The sequence below is a fragment of the Anolis sagrei genome, chromosome 4 (assembly GCF_037176765.1).
Source record: "Anolis sagrei isolate rAnoSag1 chromosome 4, rAnoSag1.mat, whole genome shotgun sequence".
NCBI classification, from domain to species: domain Eukaryota; kingdom Metazoa; phylum Chordata; class Lepidosauria; order Squamata; family Dactyloidae; genus Anolis; species Anolis sagrei.
In genome coordinates this window covers 193686370-193706719 of record NC_090024.1, presented here as the reverse complement: position 1 = coordinate 193706719, position 20350 = coordinate 193686370, and the positions used below count along the sequence as shown (strand labels likewise).

Here is a 20350-nt window from a genome sequence, read left to right as displayed (position 1 = left end):
CTGGTTGAATTCATCCCAAAAGGCCTCAATTTGTTTGGTAGCCATTTGATTCTGCAATGCAAGATGACTGCATTAGGGAATTCTTTTAGCTGATTTTAGCAACTAAATCTCTAAAAATCACACCCGCTTACAAATTACCTCCCATCTACACTATCCTCTTCATCTGAAACATTCTTACTGGCAAACTGCCTCTGAAGTAAGCCAATTTGAACATGTAGCCATATCATTCCATTTCCCCATTTTAGCATGATAGATCTTTTTATCATTTAAATGATAGATCATTTTAGCATGATAGATAGAAGACAGATCTTCTGAGATTCATCCTATACATTTTCTTATAGCTGAGAAACCATTTGCCGGAGCCATGTCTCCCTCTATTTTAAATACCTTTGGCTTGAAAAGTGCAGGGAATGAAGAGAGTACATGCTGTGTTGCTCTAAATACTGTATATTACAAAACTCTACCTTCTACAATGATTCATGCTTTCTCATCTGATCAAGCTGCAGAAGCCTCCTTTAGTTGTACTGCGTGGACAGATTACAGACCATCACACCAGGGGCTTAATCTATGGGTAAATATTCATAGTTTATTAAGCTTCAGGGAACGCATGAAGCTGTTTAAGGCATATATGGAAGAACAGTGTCACAACAGAATCTGCATCTGAGGAAAACAGGGTTACTGCGTGTTAGCGAGTTAGCTTGATTTGAGTGCCACTGATGTGTAACTAACAAGACAGTGTGAGCTTCATGCTGCTGCTTATTTAATACTGGAAAAAACCTCCTTTAATCTAATCGACTAAAGGGGAATGGGCAGTAAGAGGCCCTTGCATGTGTTGCAAAGTGGTTTTTATCTTGAAAGCCAGAAAAATGTAACCCTGACTGATATACAGTTCATCAGAACAATGGAAAGTTGGATCAGTTTGGGTTGATTCTGAGTGCATTTGTACTTTTGCATCAAACATATAGGGACAGGGAATCCCTGAACTTTTCACAGAAGTGACTGGCAGGTTCAGAGCCAGGTTAGTTTAATCTTAACAGATACCATCCTGTTTCAGTTAACCGTAGGAAAACATACTGGATGCCTTTTTCCAGTTAGCCTTCCTCCCTTTTCCTGCTATATGCAGGTTTCTGGGATGATAGTTAATGCCAGGTTTGTACATTGGGAGGAAAGGCTGGCTTCACCAAGAATGAAGAATCCCCTCCCAATATTTCTCTAGAAAAAAACAACAAGAAGCCGTTTTTCTTGCTTGGGCTGGCATAAAAATGCAACTGTTTCCATTAAAGTCTTTCTTCAAAGAAAGATAACAAATATGCTCGGGTGGAGTGAAACCTCACATTGTCACTTGCAGCAGACCCAATAATGTGAAGTATAGCACTAACTGATATCTGAGACATTTTTTGTCAATACCCCATCTCCTTGTCCCTGACGTTTAGCTTCTGTACTGAAGCCAAATACAATACCATGTCATCTTGTAGGAAGGAGCATCATGCACCCTCTGTTTAGTGAAGACTACAAGAATGAATGATGAGAAAGTTCCTGTTTATAAAACAACTTGTCATTTGTACCAGTAGCTGATTCCGCAATGTGGTTTCATGCTGCTTTTAGCATGGGAGGTTCAGTTATATCTCCTTTGCACACATACCCCTCTCGCTTCTAATTTTCCCCACATTCAGGCATTTCTTTTTTCCTTAAAAAATAACCAAAAATCCAGTGTGTACATTATTAATGAAAGGAGTTGCATTATCTCACAAATTAGACATGGGGGGTATAGAGGGGGTGTTTATTTCAGTCTGAGGTCTGAAGCCTGGGGCATAGAATCTGTGCATCTGCTCTTCTGCTGGTCTCTTGTGGGTTAGCTCAGATATCAGTGGCAGCACAATCACTTCAGCAGCCGATTCATCTACATCACTTGCTTTGTTTGTTAAAGAGATGATGGCACCTGCTTGGGTTTGGTCTTTGTTGTCCTACTCTGGTCTGCTTTCTTTTCTTGATGGTGACTTTGCTGACCCACACTGACTAGGTTTCATATAGTTGTTGTTTCTGCTGCTATTGTTTCAGTGTATTGCATTATGCCAGGGAGTAGATAGCATTAACTGGTGATGTGGCTTCTGAGCTCTCGTTGCCTTCTGTCTCCTCTTTGTCCTTCTTGACAGTGTACTGGCCAATAAAAGAGCCATCCTCATTGAATTGCCCTTCGCCTCCTTCTCCATAGTCAACCAAGCTGTCATCACTCTCTTGTTGTTTTATTGTGCCATCCAATGAAGTCTGACTGCCCTGCAGTGGCTTGTTGTCTTCATCACTAGCATCAAAAAGAAAACAAGCACCATTAGAATTAGAAAGGGAAAAACGAAACATGACTTCAAAGGTTCAGCTTAACCTTACATTTGTGAAGGTGGTGCTTGAGGTGACTACTCAAAAGAGGCAACCAGAGTGTAGCAGGGTCTGGGTAATATGACCAAAGAAGTGGTTTGTTAGAAATTACTTGCTGAGATCTTTGCAGGTGCAACAACTGCCTGTAAATATGAAGGTGCAAAGGTAAGATTTGTCTAGCAAACTACATAAATAGGAGAAAGCAGGCCCTTTTTTCAAGGCATATGATGGTGAAAATGCCACAACTGTAAAGTGACTTAAGATTTAATCACTTGATAGTCACTAAGGCATGCAGTAGTACAACAAATCATCCTGAGCAGTATACGTTTGCAGACATTTTGTTGGCAAAATGTAAATTTGGAATCAATCATCTCCAGGCAGTTGATTGCCTCTTATTAATGTCATCTTGGACATTTCAAATTAACTCTTTCCTATGGAACTTTTGATAATGATGTGGGCAATTATAAAATGTTACTTTAATATTTCACTGAAGGTTTTATGACCTTTTTGCAATAGGAATGATGTGTAGACCTGTTTTATTATATTACACACAAACCCATGGGTAGCACTGCTTGTTTTCTTTTTGTAATCTTGGTGTCAGCCTCAAGATGCTGGCACTGAAGGAGCAAGGAAAATCTGTGAGTCTGGGTTAACTCTAATTCATATGCACATATGAGACTATGGTGAAAGTAAGATAATAGGTCCTATTAATAATAATCCTTTATGCAACTTTCCTCTTCAGAAGCTGCTCTTCCAACAGAACTGAGCAAACATGTGGTCCTCTGTATGTTGGTGAGGTTCCCAACTTAGATCAGTCCCAACTAGAACTCTGGTCTGAGATGTTGGGAACACAAATGTATGAAACCTCACAGGTGGTTCCTCAGCAAAGAAATGACAGTTTCACTATTGTATCCTGTCTGCAAGCTTCCCAGGGCATTCCCCAAGCTACTGCTAGATGCAAGTTAATAGCCCATCAAGAGTTTTGAGAAATGTTATATATGTGTATGGACATGTGTCAATGTTAATGCTCTTTGCTCTTTTTCTTATTCTACAGTAAAGTAATGTGAGCAATTAAAATTTTATCTGTCTGGAGGGAAGAATCTGAAATGCAGATTATGCTATCAGCTGTTAACTTCTCTAAAGAGATTGTGTGGTCTCCATTTATGGCACTCATAATTGCTATATCTTGTCAATGGTAGGTCCCATAGACCAGTTATTCATTTTGTAAAAGTTCAACTCTTTTTATTGCTTTCTTACCAGCTACATGGTACAATTAATGACTACCTGTTCCTGATAACTTGCATAATGTAGGCACAGTATTATGCTTGGTAAACAAAATGATAATTATTTCCTATTTACATTCTAGATCATGGGTCCTGTGACATTTTCATATTATTTTTGAATATCTACCAAAAACACCACACCCATTTTTGGCACCCATATACAAATGCACATGTTAATTTTACAACCAGTGCCTTTGGCAAGCACTTGAATCTAAAGGAAGATAATCTATCACACAAAAAGGTCTGGCAGCCTTCCAGCACAAAGCCAGACTGGCAAAATTCAAGGATGTGAATTTGCAAGCTTAATTTTCCAAATTTAGTGAACATTCAGATAAAATGTAGTTTGCGTCTGAATATCCTCTTTTGTCCTTCTCCATTTATACAGGTGGCAGATTATTACCCCCCCCCCCACTTTTGCTGGCTTTGTCGCTCCAGAGGCTACAATCCAGAGAACCATACAGCCAATTCTGGTGGGCTTTTCTCTTCTGCCATTAAAGAAAAGTCCTTTGCACTGCATGGGAAGTTGCTTTTCACGGAGGGCTATTACTACAATGCAAAATATCCAAATCCTAGGGTACAGTAGCTCTCTGGATTGTTGGTCAAAAAAGAGAGTGCAATACTGTTGTATTGTTAGTGCAATTAGGAAGGTGAGTATATGTAACCTTTTAAGATACAGATACAATCAATTTATTTATTAATTAAGATAGAAATCTTGCAGCTCATATGATGCATTAATTAAAAAGAAGCTTGAGTCAAACTGCCTTAGGGGCATCATGTTTAAGAGTTGCATATGCCTGAGAAAACATGTTGCTAGTGAAAGACTTCCAAGGAATCTTCACTCTCAAATAGCATAAAACTGTCCATAGCTTCTTGCCTACATTTCCTTTCTTTTATTCTTCCTTTTGCTGCCCTGCACATGAAACTTTTTTAAATAAAAAAAGTTTTTGAGGCACACCATACAATTTGCTTACCTGACAATACAGAATGCTTCAAATGCCAAAAGAGAAACCCCCTTTCCATGTGAGCAATCTACTTTTGATTGTGCAATGAATGGAGAACAGTCATTGCATATAGAAGAATTAGTCACTGAAAAAGGGACAATGTTGAAACCATGGCAGTTCAATTGGTTGGCTTCGAATTGGCTGGCAGAATGCAACTCATTGGACACAAGGTACCCAAATTTTCAAAGACATGAATAATAAATGATTCTTTAGTGGTGTTAGATGCAGGTGGGTGGTGAAGAGGCAGGGAAGAGGGATGGGCAGAGTGTTTCAGTGATGGGACTGCTGAAAGCAAAAGCTTTGTGTGCTAGACTTTGGAGCAATCCACAGTCCTACCTTTCAAGAGACCTTCATGGTCCATGGAGAAAGACAAGGTGAAAAGAAGAAGAAAGTATGGGAATAAAACAGAGAGAGAGAAGCAGAAAGAGCCTGATCAGAGAGCAAAATGATGAGGTATGCATTTTGGGACAGTGCTAAAAAGCAAAACAAAGCAAAACAATCTACCACTACTGTTTTTCCCCTGAAGAACTGTATACAATAAGGAACACTTGCATAATCTGTGTAAACATACATAAATAATATACAAAAATGTATATTATGGATTCCAAAAGAAGTCATTTCCAAACAAACAACAATAAGTAGAGGGACATGCTCAGAGATGAGCAATGGGGAAAACAGTTATTTAGAATTAAGTATCAACAAAGTTAGCACTTCACATGGCCTTCATTCAAATAGTGGTGAAAGTCAGTAAACAGCCACTCATTTTGAGGGCTTGTGTAATATCCTACTGTAAGGAAAACAAGCTCTTTACAGAATGGTTGTCTAGTTCAGAGAAAGGAGTATAGTTTTACTTAAACCTTGACTGAAAATTGACAGTTTGCAAATAGGAGGATCGGGGCACTTATCCTATGCTTCTCATTGTGGAAATTGTATTGGATAAATAGAAAGTGTTTATAGGAAGCTAGCATGAAGTGGGGGTAGTGGAGAAAAAATATGAGTTATTACTTATATTGAACAGATAGATATTTGCCTGCATATACTGGGGGTGGGTGAAACAGGAAACAAATGCATTATGAAATGCATTTGCTCCTTTCTTAATGGTTGTATAAGTGAGTTTTGGGTAGTAGTCATCCCAGAAGAATGTAGAATTGATGAGGCTCTGTTAAGAGTAGTAATCCTGTTCATCAAGCAGTGTACACTTCTGATACCAGAAGATGGAGTTAGCATTACTCCGTCCCTATGGGGAAAAGCTTGAAGGCATCACAAAATTGTCCAAAGTGGTCTAGTGCTTAAGAACACTCTTAGGGTTTATGGGAATCCATCTGGCAGCCATCAGAGAGCATATGCTCCTACTTTTTAGCATGCAACTACTAAGTCCGTATACTCACTATTGCCAAGGTTTTTTTGAGAGAGAGAACTGTAGCATTTATATTTCTCAAAATCAGCACTAAAACTGTAAGTGCCTAGGTTAGGCTGGTGTGGAGCCCAGTTAAAATATCTGAAAACATATGTGACTGGATCTAAGATCTAGTTTCTGCTAAAAGAAGATCCATCCTCACATAATGTCCTTGCATCCATTTGTCCCCTGATGCCATGTGTAGCATTATTATGTGGTTTTATGGGAAGGAAAGGGCAAATAATCCATTTTGCACTATCCCAGGTACACATGCCTAGATGTGGAGTCAAACCATTGAGAAAAAAAGCTCAGGAAAGAGCAAGCATGGACCAAAACAATGGCCACAAGGTTTTAACAGTCCAGCTGTGGCTTATCTTTTTTAATTTTTTTCATTCTTTTGCTCTCTTGGAATGTAGTAAGACATGATTACTGTATCAGAATGCTATTTAAGGATAATGGCTTCCAAACTTCTAAGAAAACCATTATTTTGGCAGCATAGTAGAATGAAGTGACAGTGTGTCTTAATTAGAGTCTGCAGCAATTGGAATGCTGCATACACAAGGCAGCAAGGATGAATAGAGCATGATAAGAACATAACAGAATGCTTCTATGCAAATAGGAAGAGAATAAAGAAAGCATGTCAGCTCAGGTCCCGTCTACCTTTCAAACACTAATAATCATTTCATCTGGCCTAACATCTTATGAGTTGTGAATATTAATATACCAACCACACTTCAATGTCAACATCCACATTCATCATTGATCCTGACTGGTCATAGGAAGTGTCATTTCTTCCAACTTTCTACATAAATGTGTGCAGAAATTTGGTGGGATAGGAGCAAGCAAAACATAAGTGCATTCTGAGTTTCTCTGAGGCTCTAGTGAAAGGATGTGTAATACTTCTTTTCAGTGTTTCTGCTCCAATACTAATGGAATACTTCGACATTTGCAAGGCATGCTTTGTCTACTGAGCTCACTCCTACAGTCAAATATTCAATTCAGGCCAGTTCTCATTGTTCTTTTTGCCATAAAGACTTAATAATGAGGAAGCTTAAGAAATCATTTAAAACAGGCAGCATTTTAATACTAGGGTGACTTGTTTCAACAATGTAACACTAACCTGGCACAGACATAAACTACAAAGGTACATGCTTCTTTTAACTGTAGTGAATCAAGACTATTCACAGGTGTGATTCAGAGGTGTGTGTTTCAAGAATGCTCAAATGACTTTGTATTGAATCAAGTAACATTACTCAAAACCTTCTTCGTTCTATAATGCTTTGAGGAAAAGTTCATTTTACAAAAAAAATGGAAATGTAATATTCAAGTTAAAGTGCAATCTTTATTCAGAACAAAAAAGCACATGTCAAGTTGTCAAAATGTGTGCTTTCAATGATAGTAGTTGGTTGAAGACGAAATATTAAGGTAACTGCCTGAACAGCTTCATAGCAGTGCTTGGGTAAGTGAAATAATGGTTCTGCAAAATGAGCATTTGGTTACAAGATCAAAGTTTTGATGGCTGATATTAATAAGATCTATTTCCATCATTCATTCATTCATTCATGCCAAGCTGTTTTGTCCTTTTACCATGTTATTCAATTGCCTTTCTCCCTTTATCTGCAATCTCCATTTGTTTACATGTCAGGTATCAATATATTTTTTATTGTAGAATAAGCTAGAAGATAAACTTCTGTTCTCTCAACTATTTGAATGGATGAAAACTGGTGCACTCTAAGATATCAATATATTTTATGGACAAAAGAGCAGATGTTTATTCAACCCTATTAACCCAGTATGAGAGACCAGCATTTCCACACACTCCCACAGGAACTGCCACCATATATGTATCCACAGGTGATTTTTAAAATTATTTTCCTGGAAACACATAAAGGCCTGGCAGCTGATAGCTTATGGGCTACCACTGGTCCATGGATCACCAGTCAATGATTTTTATTTTGGTTCCACTATCTTGGAGAAATCAAGCTCACCCATAAAAATTGGAATAGTACTTTCACTATGTAAAAACACTGTCAAAGAGGAGGAGTGGGTGAGAAACCATCCTACAACTTCTATGAATAAGACAGTGTCCAAGGTGAATGGGATGCTAATACATTGAAATGTCAACCATGTCCCCTAAATTGCTGGTATATTCCTTTGAGGAAAATAGTCATGGATGGAATGGCACAAGCACAGAACAGCAGTGCAGACCTGAAAGAATGGGATCATTTCACTTTTAATTGAAGGGCTCTTTTCATTCATAGAACAGACTTAAACCAAGCAGAGACTCTCCCCTAAATGAAGATGGGGGAAGCATTTTTTGCTGCTTCTATAGATCCTTTATTTGAAGTCACCAATGCTGTGTCTCGGAGACATGGGTCCCCAGAACAATTAGGTTGATCTCACTTTCCACTCTTTCATTGCTAGTAATCCACTTACCATGCTGGTCTGGATTGCTTAAAATGTTCTGAATTAATAGAGTTGAATATACATCTATTCTTTTATCAGCCACCCAGTCACACATCTGAAGAATCCTCATATGGCTTTATGCAGCATGGCAGGGGATTGTACAGGATGGCCTTTGTGGTTTCCTCCAACTCTATTATTTAGACATAGTCCATTCTTTGCCATACTTTTGGGAAACTGTCTGAGACACTAGATCTTCCATTGCATTTTTAATAAAGTCTGTTGTATTTCTGTTTGCTATCAAGAAATACTAGAAATGCTAAATAAATTGTTGGGGTAGTGGCAGTAGAGAATTTTAAATCAACTTTAATCAGGGATTATTATTATTTTGCTTAAAGGCACCTTTGCTATCAGTCATAAGGATTAATGAAATGGGATTAATTCAGCAAGTGCTAAACCACATTACCTGTTTCAGTCCATTAGAAGCAATGGGGAAACAAATGTAAACCTTGAACGCAGGACCCATCGTCCAAAGAAAATACCTCGCTTTGGGATGCTGTGAGGAAGATGGGCTACTCTTTAAAAGGATGTGTTTGAGACACTTGGAGTAGTAGGTTTTATATGGTCCCAATCACAACTTGTCCGTGAGAGAATTTGATATGTGGCATCAAGATCTACGCCACAGAAAATATTCTGGAATATAACATTCATATTGGATTTCGGTAATTACAGTTTCTTCTCCACAATATAATCTGAGCATTTTGTTTTTCATGTCTTGACAGTGTACAAACTGAGCATGAGGGAATCCAGTATCACCAAATCCAGTATCTCTCTGCACACTCTGAATCATTGGGTATATGGCTGGGAAAGAAAAGGTGTTGGAAATTTTCAAATGTCCCACAGCACTTGACTTTCTTCTCTACTTGGAAAACAAGCAGTGGGTGGGTTTCTACTGAGGCAAAAGTAACAGTGAAATATACTGAACATATATTGAAAACTCTGAACTCCTGCTTTTTCAGATATTTAAGGACGAGAGATTCAGTCTACACCTACAGATAAATCATATGGTAGAAAGTTGCCGAGGCTGTATCTTTTCCACTCTTTGGAACTATTTCTATAAACATTTGTGTTCCTACTACCTACCTGGAAAATACTAGCACAAATATAGGCTAAAACCTATGGTTCCTGAACAGGACCTAAATTCAATATGTGGACTACTTGGGTGGTTCTGCGGGTTATGTTTCTGCATCAAGGACTCAAAGTACTCCTCAAAAAGCAAATAAGGAAATATATAAAAAACCCAGAACTGGGCAAACGACCACATTTATTTTGGGGAAAAATTGATTTTAGAAAAAAAGTTAAATAGCTCAGGAGAGTTCCCCAACCAATTTCAAGGCAGAACTGATGTTCTTTGAAGTTTCTTGGAATGACAGCTCCCTGTTATTTTTTAAACCAGAAAAGTGACTGAGGAAAGTCTCAGGCCTACAAAAACAGCCTACTAGTGCCATAGCTCAAAAGTGCTAATTCACCAGAGATATTGATGCAAGAGACTACCTTCCACCATGCAGCCTGAAAAGGTATCTTTAGAACTGTGTACTGCATTTCTTTGAATTGAACAATCCATCTGTGTGTGGACTTCCTTGCTTCCCACCACATCCCTCCCCATTTTTCACAAACCTAAGAGGTAGTGGCAAAATAAAAAAAGCAGCAGGAAATGTAAAATTATGAGCATGTGGTGGTTATTTGGGTGATCACTGAACTGGCAAAAGAACTATTTGCAATGGGCAAATGGATGGTAGATAACTATCAGACAGTAAAGCTGAAAACATACCTGTAATCAAACGAGCCATTATCTACTTTCTGGTCATCAGGGTCCAGAGGCACATCTTTATTTTCTCGCACTGTGAAGAAATATACAATGATTTTTTTTATAAAAAAGACGAGTCTTGCTGTCATGTCTTCAAAGCAGTAATCCTAAATGATTTTATTAAGAAATGGTGCAGTTGAATAATTAGCATTTCTTTCTTCACAAGAATGAACTGAATTGCATAATTAATTTACTGTCTTGTAGTGAGCTCCTGTGGACTATATTTCAGACAAAGAAACTGACAAAGCCATCTCTGAGTATTCCTTGCCTAAGAAAATCCTATGAAATTTCAGGGGGTATCCCATGAACAGACACCTTGAAGGCATATATGCACATAATGCTACTCATAAATTTGTGTTGACAGCAGATATGGATGTGAAGTAAGGAGAGTAACTGAAAATAGAAATTATCTGAAAAATCTGCTACAGTGGACCATTTTTTGTGGGTCACTCCTTGTCATCAATGACAAAAGCTGACAGTTTTTGTTACAGCCTTAGGCCAGAATTTTGTAAGACATAGACATGCATCGATATTCCTTATGCATACAGGTGTCCTATTTTGAGAGCTGATGAGATTCTCCCATAGTTCCCATAGCACCGAAAGTGTCCCACAGAGTTATTGGAAAGGCCCAGAGCTTTTCCTGCATGGTCCTTGTGTGCTCCACAGAGAGCAGCTACAATCAGAGAAGCATCTGGCAATGTTTCTGTAGCCTGATGTGGAATGATATCATCAGCACTGAGACCTGCTTGGGTCCTCTGGGATTTTGTTGGTGCTGTAGTCATTGCATTTCTGGCTGTGGAGAGGTAACCTGACACTGATTCAATTTTGCCTGCAATGCCATGAAAAGATGCTCTGAAGCTTTACATTAAGACAGGGGAGGTATATGGCTCATCATTGCATTGATCTGTATGTATTTAAGCTATACTGAGGAGATATTAGATTGAGGTCTTATTGAAACAGTGGGTATTATGTCTGCAATATAATAGAATATTATATGTAGGTGCATATATGTCAATGTGTGTATTTATTCATTCTATATGTATGTTGAATACAAACAAAATAAATGGAAAGCAGTAAGCTAAGGAGAAATCAAGTGGGAAAACCAGCAAATTTGTGTCTTGCGAATTTGAGACTCACCATGACCTCTAACCTCCGCAGGGGTAGTGGACCCATTAAGATGGTCTGCCCCAGGAGACTTATGGATCCAGAAGGACTCCTGAGGTCCCTTGGGGATCTTCCTATCCTGGAGACTGGCGATTCTGTCGACGCTCTTGTTGATCTCTACAACAGCGAGATGTCCAGGGCGATTGACATGATCACTCCCAAATGACCCCTCTCAGTGTGTAGAGTCACACCAAGGAGCTGGCTCTGATGAAATGTACGAGAAGGGGTCTGGAGTGCATCTGGAGAAATCTCGTGGCATCTCTGACTGAGCACGGGCTAAAGCCACTATTAGGGCTTATACCGCGGCTATATGGGCAGCCAAGGAAGTTTTCTCGACTGTCCGCATAGCGTCTGCAGCCAATAGGCCATCAGAGTTGTTCCGGGTTGTTGGGGAGCTCCTCCACCCACCCGTGGTGGAGGAGATCCCTGAGGACTTGACAACTCCGTGCAGCGATTTCACACACCATTTTGCAGGCAAAGTAGCTCAGATACGTCTCGACTTCGACACCAGTTTAAGCGCAATGCCAAATGAGGTAACCGAGGCACCTGTCTGTCCAATCTTATGGGATTCTTTTCATCTTGTTTTGCCTGATGACGTGGAGGGATCCTTGGGGCTGTGAGAGTGACCGCTTGTGCTCTGGATCCTTGCCCTTCCTGGCTAGTTAAACTGGCCAGGGATAGGGTTGTTGGATTGGTTGGATTCGTTTGTTTCCATCATAAATGCATTGTTGGGCCAAGAGCAATTCCCTTCCTGCCTTAAGCAGGCAGTGGTAAAACCATTATTGAAAAAGACTTCCTTGACCTCTCTGTGCTCAATAATTACAGACCAATCTCCAACCTCCCTTTTTTGGCCAAGGTGCTGGAGCGACTGGTCATCTCGCAGCTCCAGGGATTCCTAGATGAGACCAATTCTCTAGACTGATTACAGTCTGGTTTCAGGCCTGGACACAGTACTGAGATGCCTTTCGTTGCCTTGGTGGATGACCTCCGCAGGGAACTGTACAGGGGGAGTGTGACCCTGCTGCTTCTCTTGGACATCTCAGGGGCTTTCAATACCATCGACCATGGTATCCTTCTGGGTTGACTCTCTGGGATGGGACTGGGGGGCTCAGTTTTACTGTGGCTGCAGTCCTTTCTGGAGGGTCGTACCCAGATGGTAAAGCTGGGTGATACCTGCTTAGACCCCTGGCCATTGATCTGTGGGGTCCCGCAAGGTTCCATTCTGTCCCCCATGCTTTTCAACATCTATATGAAACCACTGGGAGAGATCATCCGGAGTTTTGGAATTGGGTGGCATCTCTATGCAGATGACGCCCAACTCCACTACTCTTTTCCACCGGAATCCAAGGAAGTCCCTCAGATACTGGACCAGTGCCTGGCCGCTGTGTCGATCAGGATGAGGGCAAACAAGCTGAAGATCAATCCCAACAAGACAGAGGTCCTCCAGGTCAGTCATACGCCCAACCCGGGTATCGGGTGGCAATCTGTGCTTGACAAGGTTGCACTCCCCCTGAAGGTGCAGGTCTGCAGCTTGGGGGTCCTCCTGGACTCAGCGCTGACACTTGATGCGCAGGTGTCGGCAGTGGCCAGGAGGGCCTTTGTAAAATTAAAACTCATGCGCCAGTTGTGACTATACCTCGTGAAGCCTGACTTGACCACCATGGTCCACCCCTTAGTTACCACTAGACTGGACTATTGCAATGTACTCTACGTGGGGCTTCCCTTGAATACGGCCCAGAAACTGCAATTGGTCCAATGTTCGGCAGCCAGACTTTTAACTGGGGCGAAAAACAGGGAGAGATCAACCCCCCTGCTCAAGGAGCTCCACTGGCTGCCGTTCATCTTCCGGTCCCAATTCAAGGTGCAGGTTATTACCTATAAAGCCCTAAATGGTTTGGGACCCTCCTACCTTCGTGGCCACCTCTCCTACCACAAACCTGCTCATGAAAGAAAGGCCTCTCCAGAAGATCGAAGAGATCGCTCCGATCTTCTGGAGAGGCTTTTCTTTTGCCCCTTCCTGTATCACAGGCTCGACTTGTGGGTATGAGTGAGAGGGCCTTCTCCGCTGTGCCCCCCCCCCCCCCCGCCTTTGGAACTTGCTACCTGGGGAGATCAGGCAAGCCCCTTCCCTAGCGGCCTTCAAGAAAGAGCTGGCTCTTCTGATGTGCCTTCAGAGGGTGACCATTCAACCCATTTGTTTGTTTCTACCCACAATATGCCCTTATGATAAAGCAGCTCCCCCTTTAAAAAGGCTAAATTCCACTGCTCCTCCATCTTTGGTTCCCTTTCTTACAAATACACTTTGTGGTGCTATCACACCCAAGATTTTAACCTTTTAACATTTTATCCCGTACATCTGGCCCGCCCGTTGTGTTGATTATACTATGTTATGTTTATACTGTTTTATTTTATTTGCTATTTTGTATATTTTGTTATAATTTGATTTTTTTTCTTTACTGTTTTGTGTTTAATTATTTCATATTATTTTCAGGCTTGGCCCCATGTTAGCCACCCCGAGTCCCCTTTGGGGAGATGGTGGCAGGTTATAAATAAAGTTTATTATTATTATTATTGCCATACTCAAGCAGGCTAGATGGCAGCTGCTTTTGACCTACTAATGGTTCTGACTGAATACATTGTTTCATTGTTTTTTTAAATTGTATATTTACATTTAATGTTGGTGTATTGTTTCTAATTATATTTATATTCATTGTTAATAGCCTTGATTCCCTGTGTTGGGACAACGATAGGAGAAAAATAAAGTAAATAAATAGACTGGGTAGTTCTGGCTGGGGGGCGGGGTATAGTGGATATTATCAAAATACTTTGAGCTCCTCTAATTTCCTTCCCTCCATTCTAGGGATGTGTGGTAAAAATGAGAATCTTTGGCAAAGCCCTTGTATAGCAATGGTTTCCATGTTGATAACAAAGTGGCTTAGAAATGTGGACAACTATTTCCTCATGTGAACTTTCTTTTCTCGGAGAAGAGAGGGTTAGTCACAAAACCCTCATGGCTTTTGGGATACCGTCCCAGGCACTGCAGCACTGTGGTCTTAATGTGGCTTTACAGCCTTTGTAGGGTGACTTGGAAGGCGCTGAACAGACTGCGCTCTGATACTACGAGATGCAGAGTCAATCTTTAGAAATGGGGTTACAAAGTGGAGTCCACAACATGCGAGTGTGGAGAATAGCAAACCACAGACCACTTACTACAATGCAACCTGAGCCCTGCCACATGCACAATGGAGGACCTTTTTACAGTGACACCAGAGGCACTTGAAGTGGCCAGCTTCTGGTCAAAGGAAATTTAGCATAATGTCAAGTTTTTAACTTTGTGTTTTTTTATGCATTATAATTGTATTCTCAATTCACTTCTGACATAATAAATAAATACAGCCTTTGTAACATGTTTATATTAGAAGCCCTTTTATGTTCTCTCTCTATTTATTTATAACAGTATATCAGCATCCCACTCTCATACTTCAAAATAGGGTTCTTCTGATAGAGTTACCCATGTGTACAAATTTGCAATGACTGTCTATATCAACACACATATATACCCTTCATTTTGTCTGTAGCTGAGGTGAAATAGAGTTTTCTCTCTATTTCACTTCATCTTCAAGTCACAGACTTTCTGCAAGTCAATGTTGATCATCCTTCCGCTCTACTGAACAGGCTCTAAACAAGTATTTAGCATTTGCAAAAGAGTCAGGGACACATAAATGAAAGAGAGAAATGTGGAAACATGGGTAAAGCTCAACCATTTCTCCAATTGTTTTTAAAGGTATTGCTATTCTCTACCATTTGATTTCCTCTCATCTTTTCATGCATTATATCTGCCCAACTAAAAAACAAAAATATTCTGAATACATATTGTCTTCTCCTTCCTTCCTGGAGCTAACAGCTACTTCCAAAGGAAAAATCCCTATGAAGAATGGGCTAAACATTTCCTTTTCCTGGTGCAACTTGTCAATAGAGAGGACCACATATTGTCTGGCTATTTTTAATAATACATTGAAAAATATAAACATGTTTGTGCAACATCATGTCTATTTTAGACCCTGGAAATGAACCAGCATCATTCCCTATACAGTACTTTATTTATTTGATGAGTAAGGATGCAGTTTGCCATTTCTGTGTCATTGCTCATTATGCCAACATACAGGTTTGAGCTACTTAATGATTTATTTGATTTATATTCTGTGTTTCCCCAAAATAGGACTTAAAGTGGTTGAGAATATAACTTAAAACAAAATAGCTAAAATTATATGAGGTATAAAACTTTTTAAAATTATTACACAATCTATACAACTACAACAATGCTTTAAAGACATCAATCTAGCACAATTTCATATGCATCTTACACAGGTTAGCATATGGTGATTAGTCCCAAGTAGACTAGACCAATTCAATCAATGGTTGAATGGTGAAACCATATTTGGATAAAGCAATAATTAAACATCTCTATTGAGAACCAAAACAAAATTTAAGCCTTAGTATGTTTTGCTGATCTTGGTGGCCATCATACAAATATATAATGTAATCTACCAGGACACAGAGAAGGTACATAACTAACCCCTTTCCCCATCCTGTTAACTTTATTCCTTCTGCAGACAAATTTCATTTGAAAACACAATGAGCCAAGATACTTAAGAATGTCTGAAATCAAATCTTAAATAAAAGAAATGAAATGAGGCATGGCCACACTCTAGCAGGGCCTTCTTTTTGTCTTGCCTTTAATGAGAACTCTTTTCCCTTTTAGATACCCTAGATGTGAAGGAATAAATCCTTCCAGGGCCAAGGCTATAGTTAAGTTCAGATCTAATTAGATTCAGGAGCAAATATTTTTTAAAGCAAAAGCAGCAAAAGCAGCAAAAGCAATGCGCCCCTAGGAGAAAGGTGTTCTCTTACCTGGATATTTCCCTCCTCTGCTTCTCTTAATGAAGCAAACTATCAGCAAAATCAGCACCAGGAGAGCGATGGCACACATCAATCCAATAAACCAGCCCTGAGTTGCAATGTCCCTTGGGGGCTTAGTATACGCTAGTAGAAGGAGTTGAAAAGAGAAGTTAAAAGAATAGAATTGTTCCATACAGTGAAGTCAATGAAAATGCCAAGCCATTGTGATTCAATTTTCAGTCTCCCATGAATTCTCAACCATTATGTTTTACGATTAATATCCTAAAGGCTCATATACTGCGTGTGTGTGTGTGTGTCTGGACTGCTTTTGTGGGCTCCTTCTTTGTTCCAACAGTACAATCCAAACAGTAACCACAGCAAGAAAGTCCCAGAGTGGCAGTGAAAGCTGAGGGGTAATAGTGAGAGTTGGCGCAAAGCAGAGAAACAAACATATTCATATTGAATTTCAAAAGCTGGTTGTATAACATGCAGGGGGTGAGGAAGAAGCAAAAGAAAATGGGTAACAGATTTGATCACTTGTTTATAGTAATGGAAAACCTCAAAATGTGAGTGGGATGAACCTCAAAATGATATTGGAAAAGTTCTTCAGGAGAGGGCTTCTTTTCATTTCTTTGTAAAATAAATACTGTAAATAGAGTACAAAAGGGGTCCCTGCACACATTCTTCAATGCCCTGAAAACCACAAGTGCAAATGAAAACTACATCAAAGTTAGGGGGAATCCTTCACAAAGGAAATGAGAAATTAGTATACTGTTTTAACAGATGCTAGTTTTTGTTCTTGCCATTCTGACTTCTTGGCAGCAATAACCACACTTTCATGAGCTGTCCATCTGTCTGCTTAACACTTATGCATCAAAATTCAGCTGTTGTCACCACCTTCATCAGCATTAAAGATTTTATGGAAATTTGGAAAGATGCTGGCAACACTGTGAGCAAAGACTCTACTCCTAAGGAGCAAATACCTAATTTTTTTTAGCTTTGACATGTACACAAAAGGTTGTGTCACTACTCCACCATTCTTCATCTTCCACATTTTAGAATGAGGGTGGCTGCTTGTATAGTATTACTAGAAGTGGAAAACAAATGCCAAATGTTGGGTACTGAAGCAAGAGAGAGTAGGAGACTGAAAAAAAGGCTTCTTGGTGCAATCCACTGCTCCATGATGAGACTATATGCATTTGTCCAGATCCCAGATCAAAACAAATGGGCAATGCCCTTTCTAACCACCTTACCTGGATTGACTTATAGTTCATCTTCTTTTTGCCTTACTTATTGAAAAATTACTTCATTTCACCATTAAGTTCCCTCTACATACATCAGATGTTCAATACAGACTAAGTCATGCTTTACTCTCACTGAAATTGATCGGATCTCAGGTATCCATGACTAGCATATCCCAATGGTTTCAGTGGGACTAGTGCTGCTAGCTTAGCCTCAATCCCATCCAAAATGTTTTGGTGCCACAAAAAATAAAAGAATTCTAAAAACAGTGGTCAGAATCCTGTATCATCTACTTAGTTAAGTACACCAAGTTGCCTACAGAATAGACCTTTTCCCTGATGCAGCTGATGTGCAATAAAATCGGTTGGAGGGGAGGGGGGAGGAGTTATAATTGGATCAATAGTGTTATAATAATGACTAAGTAATTATTATAAATATGAAATAGTTACCTCGGTTTATACACCTGTAACTGTTTATCTTAACAAACACTACTTAGTCATGCTGCAATTGAAACTCTCTCCACTACTTTACTGGGCACCATCTATATTGGAACAAGGAGGTCCATTCTACCAGCAACTGGAACATTAAATGATCTTAAATGCAGGATTTTGGCCAGTATGGATGTTAAATTTAGAAGACTGTGATATAAATGTATCTACATAATCCTTACAGGAATTGGGAACAAAGCCTGAAGATCAAACAAGAAACTACTAATACAATGTATGTCTAATGCTGGTGATTATTTTTCATTTAAAAAAAGGAAAACCGATCTACCTACCTAATTTTTAAAACATTATACACTGCCAGGAACTCTACTGGAATTTAAATAGAGATTATTATTTATACATGAATACTAAAATGGTCATACCAGTCTTACAGGAACAGAAATTTAATGAAGTCAGCTTGCAGCTTATGTATGTATCGCTTTATTTTCTTGGGCACAGATCATCCTCGACGACTAAACCATAGACATTCAAAAGCACCTTAAGCAATACGAATGCATTTCAAACTCCATGAAAAAAACCCACCCCAACTCGTCAAGCCTGTATGTAAGCCCCATGACAGGAATGATTCACTCAGACCAAACTGTGAAAGGGCTTAACAGTTGGATTCATGACTTGAAAATCAATGAAAATTTCCCTTCCTGTGAATCAAAATGGAATTGTGCTATTAGACCATAACTTAATGGCTTTATCAAAACACTAGGAGGAAGTTATATGTATAAGCAGCTTTCAAATTATCTTCAATAAATTAAAAATATAGTGAACAGCACTAATGGAAGCTTATTGCTCCACACAGAATTGAAATTCTGCCAACGTTATAATGAATACATAGTTTGCATTCACAAGCAATCCCCCTCTCCCCTCCCATTTTTCTATACTTTCTCAAGGTCTTCTCACAGTTCTTGCTCAGTTCTAAAATATGTTTTCACAAATGGCTAGTTCCCCAAGAACATGCGAAGGGCTATTTTTCCTTTTACCCCCATTCAAATATGTGGATATAACTTTTTTTTGCTTCTCTCTACCATCTTGGTAGCATTCATAAAACTCTGTTTCAGGTCTTAATCAAAGCTGGGAAAGGATGATACATCTAGGGCCGTTTCACACCACATAGCTGTAGTGCTACAATTCCACTTTAATTGCCATAGTTCCATTCAAAATCCTGAGCCACTGGTGTTCTCTGGCTGAAACTTCTAAGTACCTCTTCCTGACAGCAAATTCCAGTCACCCCAATAGAAATAGGCCATTTCTATCTATCAGCCTTTGCCTGGTCAACAAAGCTACACCTTCTGCTTGCTATAATTTCTGTCTGTAATTTCTCTGGCTCGGTTCACTGGGCTTAGGGATGCAACAGATGAGGAACACATTGCCTGACTCTAAAATTAATATGGCTGCCCCTGGCTTTGGCCCGGCCCTGAGTCTGGTAGCAAGCTGCCAACTGCAAAAAGATTCATTCTTGATATTTCAAATGTTAATTAGTGTAAGAATCAAAGTTTGAACATGAATCCTTTGGGAAGTGACCCCAACTGGAGCATTTGCTTTATGAGACAAAGATCCCAGGTTCAATGGTGTCTCTTGACTCCCCCATTTAAAAAAATGGGTGATGTGACCATATATATATATATATATAGAGAGAGAGAGAGAGAGAGACAGAGACAGAGAGAGAGATAAGGAGGGAGAGAAGGAGAGAGAACAGATTGATTTTCTGTAAGAAAGTTTCTGTAAAACTTGCAAAAATGGCACTTCATTTGATTTTTCCTCCATCTTATTAGCTGATGCTTCTCTGAAGATATATGTATAACTTTAATTGACTCAAGGTGTCAGGTGGCACCTCCTAGCCTTTGTCATTTTGACATTCTCCCCATTTACTGTTGGCAACTGATTTACCACACAGCCGCTTTCCCTGTTAAAAGCTCTATTGTGTGAGAGAAGCACACATATAAACTATGAACATCTTTTAATGGAACAAGTTTTTTGCTAATTGCATGGACCCGAGAAATGCATTAAGCTAAATTAATCTACAGAATTGGGACAGTGGGAATGGAATTATGCTAGAGGCCATGGGAACAATGGTGATTCTATTAATGATACAAACACAGAAAAGCTTTCAAGAGATGAAGAAAAGTTATGAATCTAAAAGAGATCCAGAGGTAACAGTTCAGATAGGCTAATGCATGGAATAAAAGGCAAAAAGGTGTTCTTTATAGAATAATCAAAGATTCTAT

The 20350-nt window shown here is 39.5% G+C and overlaps 1 protein-coding gene across 27 annotated transcripts in view; it reads right to left on the bottom strand.

Moving 5' to 3' along the window:
* Positions 1-560: 560 nt before the first annotated feature.
* Positions 561-20350, bottom strand: part of NFASC (neurofascin) — a 220330-nt gene continuing 200540 nt past the window's right edge. For all 27 annotated transcript variants that reach the window (XM_060772940.2, XM_060772945.2, XM_060772947.2 and 24 more), the window contains 3 exons: positions 16396-16527; positions 10285-10354; positions 561-2299 (listed from right to left, as the gene is read on the bottom strand). In XM_060772940.2, the coding sequence (XP_060628923.2) occupies positions 2068-2299; positions 10285-10354; positions 16396-16527 (434 nt within the window). In that variant the 3' untranslated portion in view covers positions 561-2067. The remainder of the gene's footprint in view (positions 2300-10284; positions 10355-16395; positions 16528-20350) is intronic.